Source organism: Drosophila guanche, unplaced genomic scaffold, assembly GCF_900245975.1.
Source record: "Drosophila guanche unplaced genomic scaffold, DGUA_6, whole genome shotgun sequence".
Classification (NCBI taxonomy): domain Eukaryota; kingdom Metazoa; phylum Arthropoda; class Insecta; order Diptera; family Drosophilidae; genus Drosophila; species Drosophila guanche.
In genome coordinates, this window is record NW_022995743.1 from 14,709,211 (window position 1) to 14,726,825 (window position 17,615).

The window sequence follows — 17,615 nt, forward strand, 5'->3', positions numbered from 1 at the left end:
GAGTATATTTAATTTGAACTTTAAAACATACAAGATGTTCTATTCTTTCTAGGATGATCCGCACTTTACAATTCCCGACATACATATGCCACTTTCTGTGGAACAAATAAATTAACTGCAAATAAATGTAGAGCTTAGACAGATGTGGCTGCCTACACTTTACTTTTGCTGCTGATGCCATGGGATGCCACGGCATACACCTGTTTCACACTCTGCCAATTTATTTCTTATTTATTATGGGCCTAAAAAAAACGTCTCCAAATTCTGTATGCTTGTCACACATTAACTTTAAACAAAGCTTTCATAATTAGATGAAAATTAAGTGTGTGTGTGTGTTTGTGTGTGGTGTATCTGTGTGTGTTACCAGCATTCCAATATCAATATTCAAATTCCAATGCTATTCATTTTGTGCGGCGGCTCATTCCATTTGCTTATTTCAAAGGAAAACGATTATTTCTGTTGCTTGTTTTATTTTTTTTGTATTTTGCCGTGTTGAGTAAATGTTTTTGTTGATTTGTGTCGAAGAGTAAAACCGGTTCCCCACACAGAAAACAACTCAAAGAGAAGAGAGTCGACGAGTCAAAGAGAAATAGGGGGACGGGACTGTTAAAAATACCGGGATCCATTACTGCCAGCTTTGTTCCCCATTCGCTTACCTTTCCCACCTGAGAAACCACTCACTCGCTCAACTCACTCACGCTCGTGAGGAAGGGGGAATGAGTGCGCAAAATGTTGTGCGAATTCGAGTGTATTTCTGCAGAGGATTGGAAGACACTGCACTATGACTTTGCCGCACACGGAGAACGTTATATATTAGATAAATAATGGATAATTTAATGATTGTAGAAGGATCGACGCAGAAACAGAACTCTGCTTAGATCTTTGCTCCTGTCTTCAATGTGAACCAACAAAATCCGAATACTCTACGAAAAATGTGTTTTTAGCTTCCATTTAATTGACAAATCTCATTGCCTGGAAACTTTAAATAAATTCGACTGGCAATCCAAGCGAACACCGACCAATCTTTCCCAAGATCGCTGAGGGGCAGAACTTACTTTCTCTCTACTTAATTTTCCTCTTTAATAATTTGTTCTGACTGCAGCGCATTGCACAGAAGGCGGTCGGTCACTGTAAGTACTCTTCTCAGACTGAAACAGACATCTTGAGGTGATCCAAGGATCAGCAGAGTTTCTTAAAGAGAATTGCGGAAACACATGGGGTATACCCATGTTGATTTCCCCCCGTTAAGGCTTTATTTTGACAGCTGTCGCTATCTCAGGACCATCATGCTACATCGAGAGTAGCGCAGTGAGTGCGGAAGTAAGAACAGTTTCTCCGTACAAAAATGCAATGGAGACTCTGGCGGACCTCTGGGCATATGGATGCGACACAACGGCATGCTGCTCTACGTCAAATTTGGGATCATCAGCTACGGAAACGCCCTCTGCCTTAGCAGCGTGCATACAGAAAGTTTTGCGAACTCAAGATCACTGAGTTTCAAACTAACTGTAAAAATCCCTTTTTAATTTAAAAATTATTATTAGCAGCTCCCTCTATTCAGGAATTCACTTGCACGCCATCTATCGATCCACAGTGTATATCTAAAGCTTTCTTATATTAACACTAGAGGGCGCTGGTGTTAGTACCTAGAAATATACACAGACGGTAGTGTAAAAAACAAAATTTCATGCTTAGCAGCCTTTGTCAGAATGCGAAAGCGACTACTCGATATCACTGTACAGTACTATTTTTTTCATCTCGAATGTTGTTAAAGGTTAGTACCTAAGAAGAAACACAGATGGCGTGGTAAAAAAATCAATTTCATGCTTGGCAGCCTTTGTCAAAATGCGAAAGCGACTACTGCATATCAGCATACAGCACTATTTTTTCATCTCGAATGTTAATGTTAAAGGTTAGTACCTAAGAAAAAACACAGATGGCGTTGTAGGCAAAATGCGAAACCGACTACTCGATATCACTGTACAGTGACATTTTCTCATCTCGAATGTTAATGTTAATGTTCCACTGTTAATGCTAACTGGGTATGTTATGGGTGGCGCGGCAATTTCAAAATGTTGCGGCACTTCTTAGATACTACCAAGAGGCAAAAATATTTAATAGGATAACCAGCATATCAAAGAGCAGCATGCAGGGACTGCATCACTTCCACGATATGTAATCTTTACAGCCAGTCCAAAAGGAACTCCGATCCTCGCAGGGATTCCACCTCAACAGTCGAACACAAATTTGTTTATCCATTGTGTGGCCACGGGTCATGAGACCCTCCTCCGCGCGTACCAATGCTGGGTTTGACTCTTTGCGTCTGCGTCTGCGTTTGCGTTTGCGTTGGCGTTGGCCTAAGCGCACTCACATGGATCGCCAAAGAACACCCGATGCGGGCAGCGAGGCGTGAAGTTTGCTTTGCTTTGCTTTAGCGAGGGGTGTGCGAGCGGTAGGGAGTCCCTTTGGGACCGGGGCAATGCGCATGCGTGTTGGTGTCGCTTGCCACCACCGAAAAAGAGCATTGGCCCAGGGCCAAAAGGCTTTGCAGGGGCTCTCAACGCAAGTTGAACAGTTGAATAGAGCCTTTTGTTTTGTCCCATACCGAAGGAGAGTGCAACAATTGGTGGCAGCGACTCTGGGGCAGCTACAGCCAGCCACCCGGGTATCTGTTGCACACACACACACACACATCGCAGAGTTCTTGGCATAAAACACTTCAAGCATAACTTGGGCTTCCACTCCACCCGCTCCACTCCATACCCCTCCCGCCACGTAGCGGCATTCGTCTCCACGACAACGGAGTCGCCGCAGCAGAGTCGGGTCCAAAACAATTGTGCCACGCTGCGACTGCGCTGTCGTTCCGCTTGCTGCCACTGCCTCCCCTCCCCTTTCCTCCGCACCTATCTCCTGCCGCCTGCCGCCTGCCGCCTGCAGTTTAAAGTTGAATGCAGCATTTGATTACGATAGAAGCGACGTCTATGGCAATGTCTATGTGGATGACGATTGCCACAGCGCAACATTAATGAATTCTCGATTGCTTGGCATTTATTCTCGTTTTGTGTGTCGTATTTGTTTGTTTTTGTTTTTTTGGTGGAGACCATTAAATTCATTCAACAAAACCTCGTCACGAGCGGAGAATTGTAAGTGCAGCGGCCTGCCCAGCTGCCTAATTGCCGTACAAACCTTTAATTATCGACTTACAATCCTCTACAGCTTGCGTCCACCTCCAAATTTGATTTGCCACAAACTCACCTGCAACGAGAAATAACAAAAATGTTGGCATTAGTTTTTGTGGCATTAAGTGGGAATAACGATCGATGTCCATGCCAGTTGCAAGTTGTCGACAAACTCTACAGTTTTCGATTTGTTCTCAGCTGTTGGCGCTAAGCCATTGCTTTCCCAGCACTTGCAACACTTTCGCTTCCCAGCTAGAGATGCCCCAACGACTGCCCCTGCCACTGCCACTGCCACACTCTGGCTTTCAATTCTCACGCTGTGCGCCCAAACGCGAATAATTCTCACGACACTGAAACAAAAGCCCAACAACAACCACATCAGCGGCAGAAAGATCGTCGCGTCAAAGTGATGCCACAGCCAGCGCCATGCACAGCAGCTTGATGAGTTGGATGCCACATGCGGCACTTTACGCTTCCACACTCCCTGCCCCGGTCCACCATGCTCTGGATGCGCCACTCACTTTTTTTGTGGCAGCAAGAACCGCATTTATCCCAAAACACAGTTGCAGATTGCACTTGCCAATGGGAGGGAGGGAGGTAGGGCAATATTATCGAAGCTATAGAAGATCGGGCAGTGAAAACACATGTAGCACGGTGGGGAGTGGAGTGGAGTGGAGTGAAGGGAGATCCCAATCCAGATGCCGGCCTTTGGCTAATTGTGGGTTAGCAGCGCTACAGTTTTTGTTGTTGCTTTTTGCTTTGGCTTTTGCTTTTGGTGCCTTCGTTATGTGTGCCAATTTTCTTGCTCTCTCTCCACGTTCCAGATACAGATGCAGACACGGCATAAACAGATACAGATACAAATACAAACACAAACATGCATAGATACAGCCACAAAGGTCAGTGCCACACATTAGGGCGGCAGAGTCAAATGGATGCCATCTGACATACTCGTAAAACGAGTGAATCACACTCACTGGTTGTGGCAATTGAAATTTCATCATTTCTGGGTATCCAAGGAACACTTTGAATGGTAATAGAACACAGCTCTCTGGGCGAAAGATTCTTGGGCGGATATCATGTAGAGATATTCTCCATTCATTTCGAATGAAACATTTTGAAACACTTCATATCTTATCTTCATCTCCCAGTTTCGATTGTGAGCTAAACGTTTTCCCAATTCCCACAATTTTCAGCATCCGCTTTGGGATCGTACGAGTACGAGCTTATGCAAATGGCCACCTTTCATCCACCAACAACACAGCACAGCACAGCACAGCACAGCACAGCACAACACAAAAGACCGGCCCCGACGACTGACCCAGGCCCCTGAACCTCGAAACTCCAAACTCCAGTGAAAAGCAATCTTCTCACATTATAAATCATCGCAGTTCCCCCAGTCCACCCCAGGCCTCCGGCTCAAAGACGGCCGAATGATAATTAAGTGCTAACTCGAGGTTCTCCTCTCGAATCGCGGCTTTACTTTTGCTTTGAATTGATTTGATTTGATAGGCCATCAAAATATATGGATATCTGTATGGATGGATTGTAGGCGGATGTTTGGGCGGGGGCCATTGTCTTTGGCATTGTTCATCAATGAATTGAATTGTTCTGCTCTACATAGAGAGAGTTATGCGGAATGGTTTTGCCCTGAAGTTAGGATAAGTTATCATGAAATGTTGTGCTCCATGCAGATGGAGCAATGCAGAGGCTATCGGCGTGACTTATGCAATTGAATTTGTGTCTCTCATGCGTGCAGGATGATGGTGCAGGAGGATGGTGCACCTCTCGTACAAAGTTCGACCCCTTATCACGCCCCGTGCGGCTGTCACTATCAGGCGGAGTGAAGCCGAGCCGAGTCGAGCCGAGCCGAGCCTAGCCTGTGGGCCGTGTCAAATGTTATCAACGAATGAAACCGCTGAGCTGCAATGTTTACGTACTGAAACTGAAGTCCAACACCGGGTGCGTTCGGGGCGCTGAAGCAGCGGATTTCTCAGTAAGAAGCACACAAAAAGCCCCAGCACCGAGCTCCAGCACCGAGCAACAGTCGAACTACCATGGCGACAACAAGCGTGCCCCGATCCCAATAATAAAACGAAATAAAATGTATAAAACCCCAACACCAACAGTGCCGAGGCAGAGGCCACACAAATAATTGAAAAACAAATTAAAAAGAGGACAGAGACAGAGGGAGAGGAAGAGGGAGAGGGATAGGAAGAGCGGGCCAGCAATGTTGAAATAAAATATGAAATGTTGGCAATTAATGAGCGGGGCAAAAAAAAAAGAAGAGAGCTGCCAGAGCGATCCCTCGTCAGATTGTATGTATGATCCGATGGGCCACTGGGTGACCACTGGGCATGGCCATGGCTGAGCGAGCGAGCGAGCGGAGAAGCTTCTCTAGCATCTCGAATGGTATGGAATGGAGTGGAATGGACATTGACCCATCGAGCGCTAGAGGAGATATCAATCAAAACTCCAGCGGATCGTTAACTTCGTGCAAGCTCCACTCGTGGCATCGTGGCACCGCTTGGCGCAAATAAGGCAAGACTCTCATGTCAACATCCACATCCAGATTCAGAGGCTCCTTGCTTGCTTTAATTAAACCGCAGACAAAGGGTACGAAAGAGCGAGAGAGAGAGAGAGAGAGAGAGCCATCCACATCCAGGAATGGAGCGACCAAGTCTCTCGCTATGGTCTGTAGGATGCCACTTGGCAATTGATCACAATTATGTCGCTGCTGCTGCTGCTGCTGCTGCTGCTGCTGCTGCTGCTGCTGCCATGCCTTATTGGTGGGCAGTGTGGTCCCGCCATATTGGGACCGATGGTAGATGGAAAATTCACATCATTTCCAGCTGACAATTCGGTCAGAGAGTGCAAAAAGCCAACAAGAGCCAACCGACACATTGGTGAAAGTTTCCACTGCCCGAGCGACAGATACGACACTTGGCCTGGTGCTGGCAATGGTGCTGGTGGTGGTGGTGGCGGCATCATCGACTCTCCTCAGCATAGATTCTGTTTTTCTGTGGCAAACAATGCCCGGCCCCAGCAGGAGGATAGGAGGAGGTGAACAACAACAAAAAATGAAATAAAGTGAAGCATTAATTACTTCCGGAGCAAACAGCGAGCTTAAGACGAGGCTGTGGACAGAGCCAGAGCCAAGAGCTGTACCGGTTTGTGGCTAAGACGACCCAGAGCCCAGAGCCCAGAGCCCAGAAAAGGTTTCCCCTGTCAGCGGGTGTTCATCAAAATTCAATGAGCACTACGGCGAGGGCTGTGCCTCGATCTTCAGTTCTTAGCACAGTTTTTGTTAATCAGTTTTTTGGTGTCTCTTGTTCGCATATAATGTGAAAATGAATGCCCCAAAACCCCAACCGAACATCAATCTCCGCTCCAGACTCTGAAAACAAACCAAAATAAAGAGCAAGAAATATGCTGCATGCCGCATAAGTGGTACGATCTTAAGGCATATTCATAATGGCGTCGTGTTCGAATTCCGATTCCGATTCCGATTCCAAGAGTGCTGACTGCTTGGATCTTGGATAAATATTCGTACTGCCACTGCCACTGCCACTCGTATTCATATTCATATTTATGTATTCGTATTCGTATTCGTATTCCTTCCCAAAGAAACGTGCTGAGCCTAACAAAAGCCATGAAATGTGGTGCTGTTTTTTCCCCGAAAGTGTTCGCCGTTGCTGCTGCTGTCGTTGCTGTTTTTGGGTATTTTTTCTGGGTTACTTACGCTGCGCGCTGGATGTGCCTACATGTGTACACGGTGTTGTCTGTCTCGGAGGTGGCTTGACTTAGTGCTGCAATCAGCAAAAGTCAACAGCACAACAGCTCCATCAGAGGTCAGAGGTTAGCAGAGAAGCATCGGGTAGGAGAGATAGTCAGTCAGTCGCCTCTTAACATGCAAGTGCATCGTGCAACAAGAGCAACATGGCAGCCACAACCCTCACAATGGTAAATACTTAGACTTCGATTCGAATCTTCCAAGAACATGAAAACTACGTGATCGCCATGACAATTTCCCCATTTGCGCGAGTATTTTTATGAGCAGTATTTTATTATTGAGTAAACTTAGCACCCACCCATACACGATCAATACCCATATACTCGCACATTGTACGCTTACACATTTAATTATATATACTGTTGACATGTTTGCTGTGTGTAGACACACCCTCTGACTTTGGCTCACTTTGGACTTTACTTTTGTGCAATTGCCAATGTCTGTCACATTTCGGTTCATGTTCGGCATTCGACATTGTGACATGCCAGGAACCGAGCTTCGATTGGGAGTATTACTTATGGGGTGTGCTCATAATCTGACACACTAATCGCTCTTTGAGAAGGGGGGGAAAACTGTATTGGAATATCTTTTGAAATGTCTTGCATGTGGGGAGAGATATGAATTGGAATCCACTTAACCATTGACAAACCCAAAGATCTCATCGTTTTTCACACACTTCAAAAGAGAAGCTCAAAGAAAAAGAGAGAGAGAGAGAGAGAGAGAGGGAGAGCGATCTCTGCTTATCTTTTTGGGAGAATTGAAAACCATTTGAATACCATCTGAATGGCATTATGTATGCCAGCCTCGTTCGATGTTGGACATGTCAAAGATGGGCTTATGGGTGCGGTGCGGAGTTGCTTTGAAGAATGGCCCCAAATGAATTCGGGGAAGACGAGTGCCAGTGCCAGTGGCAGTACCAGTGCCAGTGCAAGTGGCTTGCTGTAGCCATTAACCCTTGTGTGGTGAGCCTATTAACCCCAGAGACACAGACACATTCGCTTGCAGCATCATCATCAACCTCAAATTACTTCCGCTGCAACAGCAACAGCACTCACACTCTTTCTAGTAGAACCCGGCAACATTCTGGATGCGGCCTAAACAATTACTTGCCACATGTGGCCACATGCACCGCGATTGTGTGCGTGTGTGTGTAATCTATGCGGCCAATCTGATGGCTGGATGATGGTCCAACAGGTACGCAAGTACTGAAGAGAGGGACACTGCCAGCGGTGGCGGCGGCCTGTCGCTATTCCATCATCGTAATTAGCGCGATGCCGCTGCCACAGTGGCAACAGCGGAAATTCCAGGCAGGAAAATCGCTTCGGATGCGGACCATAACGATTTTCTTTAGTGATTTTTCCAGCACACCGACCCAAGCACCGACACAATCCTTGCGTGGACAAAATGCAACAGCAACAAAAAACCAGTCAGTCGATCGACACCGGATGGTCAGCGCCGGATGGGGCGGTCTCTTGGTCGGACAGTGGACTCTGCTTGGATGCTGTGAGTGGAGATGGAGATGGAGATGGAGATGGAGTTGGGTATTGGGTGGGCATTCTGGATGTTTTGTCATCGCTGCATTCTGGCAGGAAATGGGAACCGGATCGATCTATGCCATAAAGTGCAAAAGTGTTGAAAGAAGATGCAAAAAAGAAACCCGTTCGTTCGGCTATAAATCATTTTGGGGCCAGGCTTTGGGTGCCCATGTCTGTTCCGGCTCCCCTTTTTCACTGCATAGAGTGCATCTCCCTAGTGCATTCCGGAGAAGTGATCTCTGGCGATCTCTCTCCCTCTCTCTGGAGTGGAGTGCACAGCCCCAGAGCGGGGCAAACATTTTGGCGCAGCTGTTAATCCCAATTAACCGCAATTAATATTATACAATTTTCATGGAAAGTTGAGCCGCCAGTCAATGGGTGGATGAGAGGGAGAGCCAGCAGACAGAAGTCATATTCTCAAATGTTCTCTCCCCAACATAACCCGACCCACATTATCCGTTACAAACCTTTATTTTTCGGCTCGATCTGCTTCGTTTGTTTGCGCGTGAGAGAGAATTCCAAACTCTACTTGCAACGACCCCGATGCTGCCTGCTGCCTGCTGACTGCCACCCCAACTGTTGCTGTTGCTGTTTCTGTTGCTGTTGCCACTTTAATTGTTTTTAATTAACGCAAACGCTTTCGACTTCGACTCGGCATCAACATTCCAATTTTCCCAATCCTCTGCCCCGCCCTGCCCTGCCATGCCCTACTGCCGAATGCTCTTCATGGGGAGATCTCTGATATGAAAACTTTCGTCATCGTTTGACTTGAATATTTCTTTGGGTTTCGTCTATTGAATATTTCGGTATGGAATGATTTTTGAAAGCTTGTCAGCAGCAAGTGGGGTGCGGTCGGTCCCCTTACACACACACATATACGGAGAGACCCACCCATAGATACAGATACAGATACACAGCGGGAACTTCTTGAACTGTCGGTTTGAGTGATGTGCTGCATGCGGCGCTTCATACAAACAAAAACTGTCAATGATTCACATTCTGCCTGCATGTGACCCCACAGCCATCAAGGGGTTAACTCTCCCCCTCACACTCTCTCGCTCTTGGCGCGAAAAGAGGCGGAAGGGAAAGGCCGCCCTTGCTCCGTACCTTCTTGGGGGAACGCTTCTCTTTGTAATTATGCAAGATCACTGCCAGACAGAGCGGATACCAGTGGACAGTTGACCTTTGAATTGTGACTGTGACTGTGACTGTGACTCTGCCTTGAATCTGACTTATTATGCTCGTAAGCGTTTTCCGGCCCTCAGAACAGAACAGAACCGAGAAGAGAACCTTCTACAGAATAGCCAAAAACCAACAAACACACAGCAAAAGACAAACAATGTGGATGGATGGCTCGTCCGGCTTGGATCAGGGCAAGAGACAAAGACTGGGGCAGGGGCAAAGACAGAGGCAGCCTCAAAAGAAGTTGCTGATGATGGAGATGGTGCCGATGGAGCAGCAACTGAAGAAGGAGTAGGGGGAAGAGCAAGAGCTGGCCATTACCAGAGAGAAGAAGACGGAGCTGAAGCTGAAGCTGAGACTGAGACTGAAGCTGTGGCAGTGCTTGCCCTTTTGGGGTAATCCGATGCCCCCAGACTCTCAGCTTACCAAATGCCGACATATGGTGCAGCTATCCCCTACGCCTACGCCTTCAGATGTTGCAAGTGCCCCCTTCACATCACTAATTGCAGTGTCGCTGTCTTCGTGTGTTTATCTCTTGATCCACACACAATGTGGCCAAAGGGTTGAGGATCTCTCTTCGCATCGAATCTCATACCATTTGGAGCCATCCAATCCCGCAACAGCTGCCAGCGGCTGCCACATTTTCAGCGTCTCTCTCTTTATTTTTTTGGCCAAGTCATAAACAAAACATCAGCAGAAGGGGCCACACACTGTAGATGAAGGGACTGCAACGAATGTTTTAATACTCTTGCCGCTTAGGGTATGCCCCGACGCATGCGTCATGCACAACAAATGGGGGCAGGCTGGCGCTGTCGTTGATTGGGCCAGCACTTAACCTTCTCAACCGAGAGAACGAGAGCCGAACGATGGGGGCACGAAGCAGCCTCTGTCTAGCCTCCCCATTGGCGGCCTCATCTGCTCCCCGAGGGGAGGGGCAGGGAGGGGCTGGCAGCAAATGCAAATGAGGCAAACAAATGTGCACAAACGCTCAACAAATCAAACAAAACGAAACGAAAACGGAGGAGAATCGAAAATAAATACATGAACACGTAAAATAAAATCAACAAAAAAACAAAAAAACGGGCAACAATAAATAATTTTGAAGCAATCAGAACGGATATCCCCCCACCCCCCGCTCATGTGATTCCCTCATTATCCCCGGGCAGCACCCTCCTCCATATGTTGCTCCTCTCATTGTGCTGTCAGATTTTATTTCAATTTTCTCACCAAAAGGAGGAGGAAAACTTGCAGTTGCATGCGCCAGCTGGGGCCCAATGGGGAAAGTGGAAGTGAAAAGTTCCTGCTGGAGCTGGAGGTGGAGCTGTGTGGTAGCGATGGGAAACATTTCGGGACACAGGAAATTGATTATTATTTATGATTGCAACCAGGTCTACCCTCCTCTCTTGTGCGTCCCACGCTGCCTCTTAGCATACGTGAGAATCCAAGTACAGAAATTACCCCCGAAAAAGCAAGAACAAAGAGCCAGATGAAAAGTATCTGGCGGATACAATAAAGTAACAGTGGCAGTGGCAGTGGCAGTCCAGAAAAGATGCTCAGAACATTACCTGCTGGTGGCTCTCAAGTGGGCGCTTTGCCCTCTTCATAATTAAAGACATGAGGAGGAGTGCAGCATGAGGCATGAGGCATGCAGCATGCAACTCAAGCCTCAAGTGGTTTTCCAGATTTCACAATACATTTTCCAGCTAAAAGGACTCTGTGCGGCATATGGGGAACATGGGAACTTTCTGCTTGTGCATCCGCCAGGCGCATAAATATGGACATGTCCTTTATGAAACCAGATACTTATGGATTGGCCCTGGGTACACGTACACGTACACCCGTCGAGGAGAAAGCAGAACCGACCGAGAACCCGAGACGTGGGCGAGTCTCTTGCTCTCTTACCTGCCACTGCCTCTGTCCATGCCTCCACGTCCTATCACGGCGACAGTCTCAGACCCAATCGCAGTCATATTTTTTTAAGCGAAAGATTCTGAAAAACACGACCGACACTCGACTCGGCTGGCCGTGACAATGGCGATCCTTTGCCGGCCACTTAGCCGGTTCCTGTGTCTCGAGTCCTTTTCGCTGGAACCAACTTGTCACACACACAGACACCACTTAACGGCACTCTGTCTAATGCTCTTTTTCCTGAACTCCATGGCTCAACGTTCTCTGTCTCTTTCAATGGGTAAGTGCGCAGTCGGCGTAGTCATCGGATTTCATCATAATCTCCCACCGGTGGCCGGGTAATTATTTTTCTTCTACTCCAATTCTACCTTATCAGCTACGATAAGGAGCTCCCGCCGGCTGCCGCCGTGATTCACTGGCAGTCAAAGGTCTGCGTCAAAGTTTATTTTGTGCACTTCCAAAAATACACAAAACACAAATCGCTGAAAGCGCAGCCCCACATCGATCAGAGGTGGGGCCTCGCTCCTCGCTGCTGGCCAGCAAATAATAAAAAGTAAATTTCGCATTTAATTGAACCACTCTCATCATGGACATGTTCGTCGATCGTATCTTGGCCATAATATGCTCAGGTTTACCGCTCCAACGAATCCTACAGACTCATCATTTATGTTAATGTTTCGCCCATCCACATTTGACATTGCACAATTCCCACAGGACGGAGCACAGAACCAGTTGTCCAACAATCCAACTCCGAAGCGGGTTATACTCTTGCATTGGGGGCAGGTACTATGTCTCGTAAGCACTATGGCAAACGGAAATGCATTTCCAGTTTCGATTGTTGAACATTATAGAGTGATCTGTGCAAAAAGTGACGAAAGGACAACCCCAATAAGCTGAGAACTGGGAAAATCAATCAGATCTTTAATCACTTTTCATACCTCCTTAAGGTAGTTCTCTGTTCTGTAACATTTCTTCAGTTGTAAGCCCAAATATGGCAATGGAGATCAGTACTGGCGCCCCCCTATCAATATTCTCTTTGCCAAGAAAAAAGGTTAGCTGATCAGAAACCATCTTGGCCATATCACACACTGCAAAATAAGGTTGCAACTGCCGCTGCAACGAGCCAAAACTTATAATTTATAATCTGGTTTCCTTGTTCCACGATGTGCAATGCATTTTTTAAGTTTAAGCAAGCAACAAAAAAACACCTGCAGGTCGCTGTCTCTCGCTGTCCCTCTCTGTCTCTGTCTGCCGGTCTGGCTATGGCTCTGTGTTGCGCATGCTCAGCGACAGACAGTACTTCTACTTTTTTTCTGCTGCTGCTGCCCCCTTCCTTTGGCCTCTTTGCTGTTTCGCTTGCTTCTTTTTTGCATGAAATAAAATCTCACGGTTCAGATGCGTACGAGAGTTGGCAGAAAAAGACAAAAGAGAGCCACTCGGGGGACAGGCAGGTGGTAGGAAGTCTTGGCAAAAACAAAAAACGCAAAAACTATCCGTCAGTGTGTGTGTGTTTGCGTGAGAGAGGGAGAGCGTAACCTGGCCGTTGAAGGGTATGGCAGAGAGACAGGGATGCATGTTGCTGCAAAAGAGACATAAAAACCAAAAGAGAGGAAGGCCTAGTTCTGCAGAGGTGAAGCTTTTGATACCCTAGCTGAAACATTATGCATCTATGATGATCAGACATCAAAAGTTGCATAACAACTCTAAATCTGTAAAAAGGGCGACACACACTTTAAATTGTAGATAGATTGAATCTATAATTTGAAGCCTCGACAAATTCCTCTTAACCTCTTTAAAGGGTATGCAAAAAAACAGCAAGCACAGAGCCGCAAAACCAGTTTCTGCATCGATCGACAACAAAGCAAAAGAAGAAAAAGAAGAGTGGGTTACTGGCGGGAGGGGGGAGGAACTCTAAAAGCATTTGCCGTTTTACATGCAAATGGAGTAATAGAAAAAAGCAATTTGAATAAGCATTTGTGCATTTCATTCCACTGTCTCATGTTGTTGTCCTTTTTAACGAGCGAAATACTGCAGTGGCACCGACAAACCGAACTTCATTCATATATTTAGGAGATGCTTAATGGGAACTGGGGCTGCTTGTTTGCCGCTGCCGCTACCGCTACCTGGACCACGCAGTCACAGGTAGATGGCAGAAAAGGTAGAATGACGAAACGAAGCGAAAGGAAAGGAAAGGAAAGGAAACACCTTGTTTGCGAACACTGAGAAATCACGCTGCGCTGCGCTGAGCTGTGCTGCTCGAGAAACCTGTTGTTGATTTTGTTGTGTCCCGCTGAAAGGGCCGAATCAGAACGAGAGCTAAGCAACAGATGCACGATGTGCAGAAGAGGGATTGAGAAACGCATTGGAAGAGTGAAAGAGAGATAGCATTTCCTACCCTGAAATCTGAATGAATCGAATCTCTTTTATCACTGCTGGGTGCTGCTCCCTCCGCTATCTTTGTCTGTGGCGTCTTTTGTCTGCATTCTGGCACATGAATGATGTATCATCGTGAACCTTGCCAGCACCCACTAGCAGCATCCCCGTATCTCAGTATTCCTATCTCTATGCTTAACTGGCAGTATCTCTGCAGTTCTATCTATCTGATCTGATAACTGCTTACCTTTCATATTTCCATGGTCCACATAGCCGGCATTGCTGGAGCCGGCCGAGGCTGAGGCGGCAGCTGCCAGGCAGACGAGGATCAGCACAGCGATCCCCATCGATCCGGGTGGACTCCTGCTCATGTTGCGGCAATTTCTATTCCCCGTTGTATCCGCTTGGGGGCTCCGTTTGCCTGGGGCTTTGCTTATTTTCATAAGCTGTACAAACACGCGATTCGTTTCGGGATCGGTTGGTGTTGGTGTTGGTGTTTGGCTTTGTTTTTGTTTATTTCAGACTTTTGATTACAAACTTTTCGCGATAATTCGCAATGGGCGACGGGGTCGGGATTGGGACACGGTACTGCGGCAGTGGCTGCGGCTAGTGAAGCGTAACGTGGCCCATCTCAGAGCCAGACTTAGCCCGGCCAGAACCCGCTGCCAGTTCTGTCACTGGCTGAATAATACGCGGAACCGTTTATTACCTTTGTGTTGTATAAAGATAAAACTTTATATTATTTTTACTCGTTTTGCACTGGGTTGGCAAGTGTTTCGCCGAAATCTGTTTTTAGCGAGCGATTCCACGGAACGCGAAATGCGAAACTCGAAAAGCGAACGATCGCGTTTGAGTTAACGTGTTTACAGGTCGCGCGGGGGCGGTGCGGCACAGATCGCGAGGCCAACGGTAGTGGCTAATACCAACACAACGCTCAATGGGCGATCATTCACACGCGCACAAACAATCCACGCACACACACAGACACCTGAAAGCTCTGATCTTGCTGTTGGTGGTGTAATTGCAATAGTTGTTAATAAAACTTGCACTTTGCTCTCATTGATTTGATGACTCGACTCGACTCTGATTGATTCCCGTAGGATTTTTGGCCGTAGAGAGAGAGAGAGACTCCTCCGCTTTGCTCTGCAGAGTTGTTATTTGGAGCAGTGCCTGGTAGCACTGATAGCACTGATTCGCGCGAACAACCGTTAACCGACGACAACAACAGCGATCGAGTTGTTTAACTGTGAGAAGCGAAAATTCAAATGCCACCATTGAACCGCGCACCAGTGTGACCGCGAAATTATCTATCAAATTTACCGCCCGCCCGGCAAAAATATACTAAAATATACCTTCTTCCAAAATATCCCGCAAATGTACCGTAAATCTTAAATCGTATTTCTCGGCTTAAACTATAATTTTATCACATTTATCCATACATCATTTATCCATCTTATAGTTTTTATGATTTCCCTTTCCTAAAATACTTTTTTTTTAAAACTCCCCCAACATAAAAAAAAAAAACAAATATCTGTATGGCCGGCAGGTTGACCGTTTACGGTATACTATATATGGTATTGGACATTTCGAACTCGAAAAAAAAGTATTTTCCTCAACCCAAAGAATATTAAAGTGATGAAGATAGTAAATAGAGTTAATTTAAAGGAAAATAATTTTTTGCATTTTAAGGTCTACGAAGAAAGGAAAGAAACTATCTCAAAAGGGGAAATAATACGGGTTTGAAACGTTTTTATTTAAATATATGCATTTTATTTCCACAGTATATTTTACGGTATATTTTGAAAATGAAAAAGTATTATCGAGGCCCTGACGGTATATTTTATCGATAATTTCGCGGCCACAGATGGCCGCATTCTGTCTGTTATCGATAGGAATATTAAAAATAAATAATAATAAACGCCGGGATAAAATAAAAAAATGAACAAACCTTCCGTCCCATTCGAGGAAAATAATGAAGATGACAATGAACCTGAACTCAAATACGCCCGCCTGCTGAGTCCGGGTGCTGGCCTGGCGCTGGACAATGGCCATGGCCGCTCCAGGTCCGTTTCAGGTAGGAAGAGCAAAAAGGACCCCGAGACTGACAGCAATCTGAGCAGCTATGATGAGGAAGTCGCCCCGCCAACTGACACTGACGGTGACGGTATGTAATCCAGCTGCAAACGGAAGTGTTTACCATTCCCATTCCTCTGCAGATGCCAAGGATGCCTCGTCGTCGATGCCCAGCAATGTACGCTGCAAGTGGGCTGAGGGCGAGGTTGATGTCTTCCTGGACCTAATAACTTCCATGGGCCTGCAGGCTGCACTGCTGCGCAAGCGGAACGCCAAAGTGTTCAAGCTGCTGTCCAAGGAAATGGCCAAAAGGCAGTACATCAAAGGCCCGGACAAGCTGCGCATCAAGTTCCAGCTGCTCAGACGCCTGTACAATAAGGCCAAGAACGGAGGCGACACTTTCGAGTATTACGAAGCAATGCGAAAGCTTCTCGATCCCACGGAGGCGGAGCTGTCGGCTGTGGATGCGAAACCCATCTTGAGCAGCGGCAGCGAGAGTGAATCCAATGACAGCGATGACGACGACGGTGACATCTCGCAGCGTGGAGGAGGTTGACTTTGCTCTTTATCCAACCATTGAATCTGGCACTAATGAATCCCTCTTCTGCCCACAGCCCACTTCTGGACAGACGAGGAGGTGGACGCTTTTCTGCTGATCATCAAGGAGAACGGCTTCTTTCGCGCCCTAGATGGCTCCAAGAAGCGCAACTTCCAGACACTGGTGCACATCTCCAACATTCTGGCCAAGCAGTCCTTCAAGCGAACGCCACACCAGCTGCGCAACAAGCTGCGGCTCCTCATCAAGCGCTATCGTGAGGCCAGAACGGAAGGCCTCAGCAATGTGCGCATACTGCCCCGTCACTTCCAGCTGTTCGATGAGCTAATTAACGCACCCAAGGATCTCACGCGTAGCAGCTCCCAAAAGCCAGCCCGCTCTGCTCCAGCACGCACGGATCTCTTGGACAGCGACAGCGAGAGCTCCACCTCCAGCTGTGACCTGTTGAGGGCCGCTGGCGAGAGTGACGACTGCGGGGATGCCTTCGAAATTGCAACCGAACCCACGCCATTGGAGGTGCTCACCTCGATAAGCGAGGGGCAGAAGAAACTAGTGGAGTATCTCAAGCAGTCGAATGATAGCTTTCTCCGACATCAGCGGGATATGCAGAAGCAGTTTCTGCAGGATGTGACCGAACTAATGCGTCAGGATCGTGAGGAGACTATTCGTCGGATATCGGAAATGTTGGAGGGCCCAAAGGGGAGCTAAGGAAGGAAGAGGAAAGGCTGCATGACTTGTCTCAAGCTTCTAAAACTTTTATTGAATTGAATTCGAAGTTATTGCAAAAAGTTGTCATTATTTATATGTATGTATTTATGTATATATATATATATATATATTCTATAATCATATAGCGTCTGTGTGTGTGTGTGTGTGGCTTAATGTTTGCGTGTGTGTTTGTATGGGGTCTTGTGTCCAATTTGTCTAAATTTTTTTCTTGTATAATTATTTATGTAATTTTGAGAGATTTTTATGTATTTGGTATTCGTATTTTCTTTCGTTATTTTGATATGCTA

The 17,615-nt window shown here is 46.8% G+C and overlaps 2 protein-coding genes across 2 annotated transcripts in view; one reads left to right on the forward strand and one right to left on the reverse strand.

Moving 5' to 3' along the window:
- Positions 1-15,218, reverse strand: part of LOC117592325 (epidermal growth factor receptor) — a 34,016-nt gene extending 18,798 nt beyond the window's left edge. The window contains exon 1 of the mRNA XM_034286005.1: positions 14,218-15,218. Within this exon, the coding sequence (XP_034141896.1) occupies positions 14,218-14,413 (196 nt within the window). The 5' untranslated portion in view covers positions 14,414-15,218. The remainder of the gene's footprint in view (positions 1-14,217) is intronic.
- Positions 15,219-15,873: 655 nt separating this feature from the next.
- LOC117592328 lies at positions 15,874-17,416 on the forward strand. The gene is made up of 3 exons (XM_034286019.1): positions 15,874-16,134; positions 16,187-16,594; positions 16,658-17,416. Exons 1-3 carry the CDS (start codon positions 15,909-15,911, stop codon positions 17,305-17,307), a joined length of 1,284 nt encoding a protein of 427 aa, XP_034141910.1. The 5' UTR covers positions 15,874-15,908; the 3' UTR covers positions 17,308-17,416.
- The last annotated feature ends 199 nt before the right edge of the window (positions 17,417-17,615 follow it).

Excerpts from the sequence above, each read along its gene's own strand:
- LOC117592328 (XM_034286019.1), top strand. The coding sequence starts at position 15,909 with ATGAACAAACCTTCCGTCCCATTCGAGGAAAATAATGAAGATGACAAT. Across the intron at positions 16,135-16,186 it reads AACTGACACTGACGGTGACG|ATGCCAAGGATGCCTCGTCG; the intron begins GTATGTAATCCA and ends ATTCCTCTGCAG. Across the intron at positions 16,595-16,657 it reads CATCTCGCAGCGTGGAGGAG|CCCACTTCTGGACAGACGAG; the intron begins GTTGACTTTGCT and ends TTCTGCCCACAG.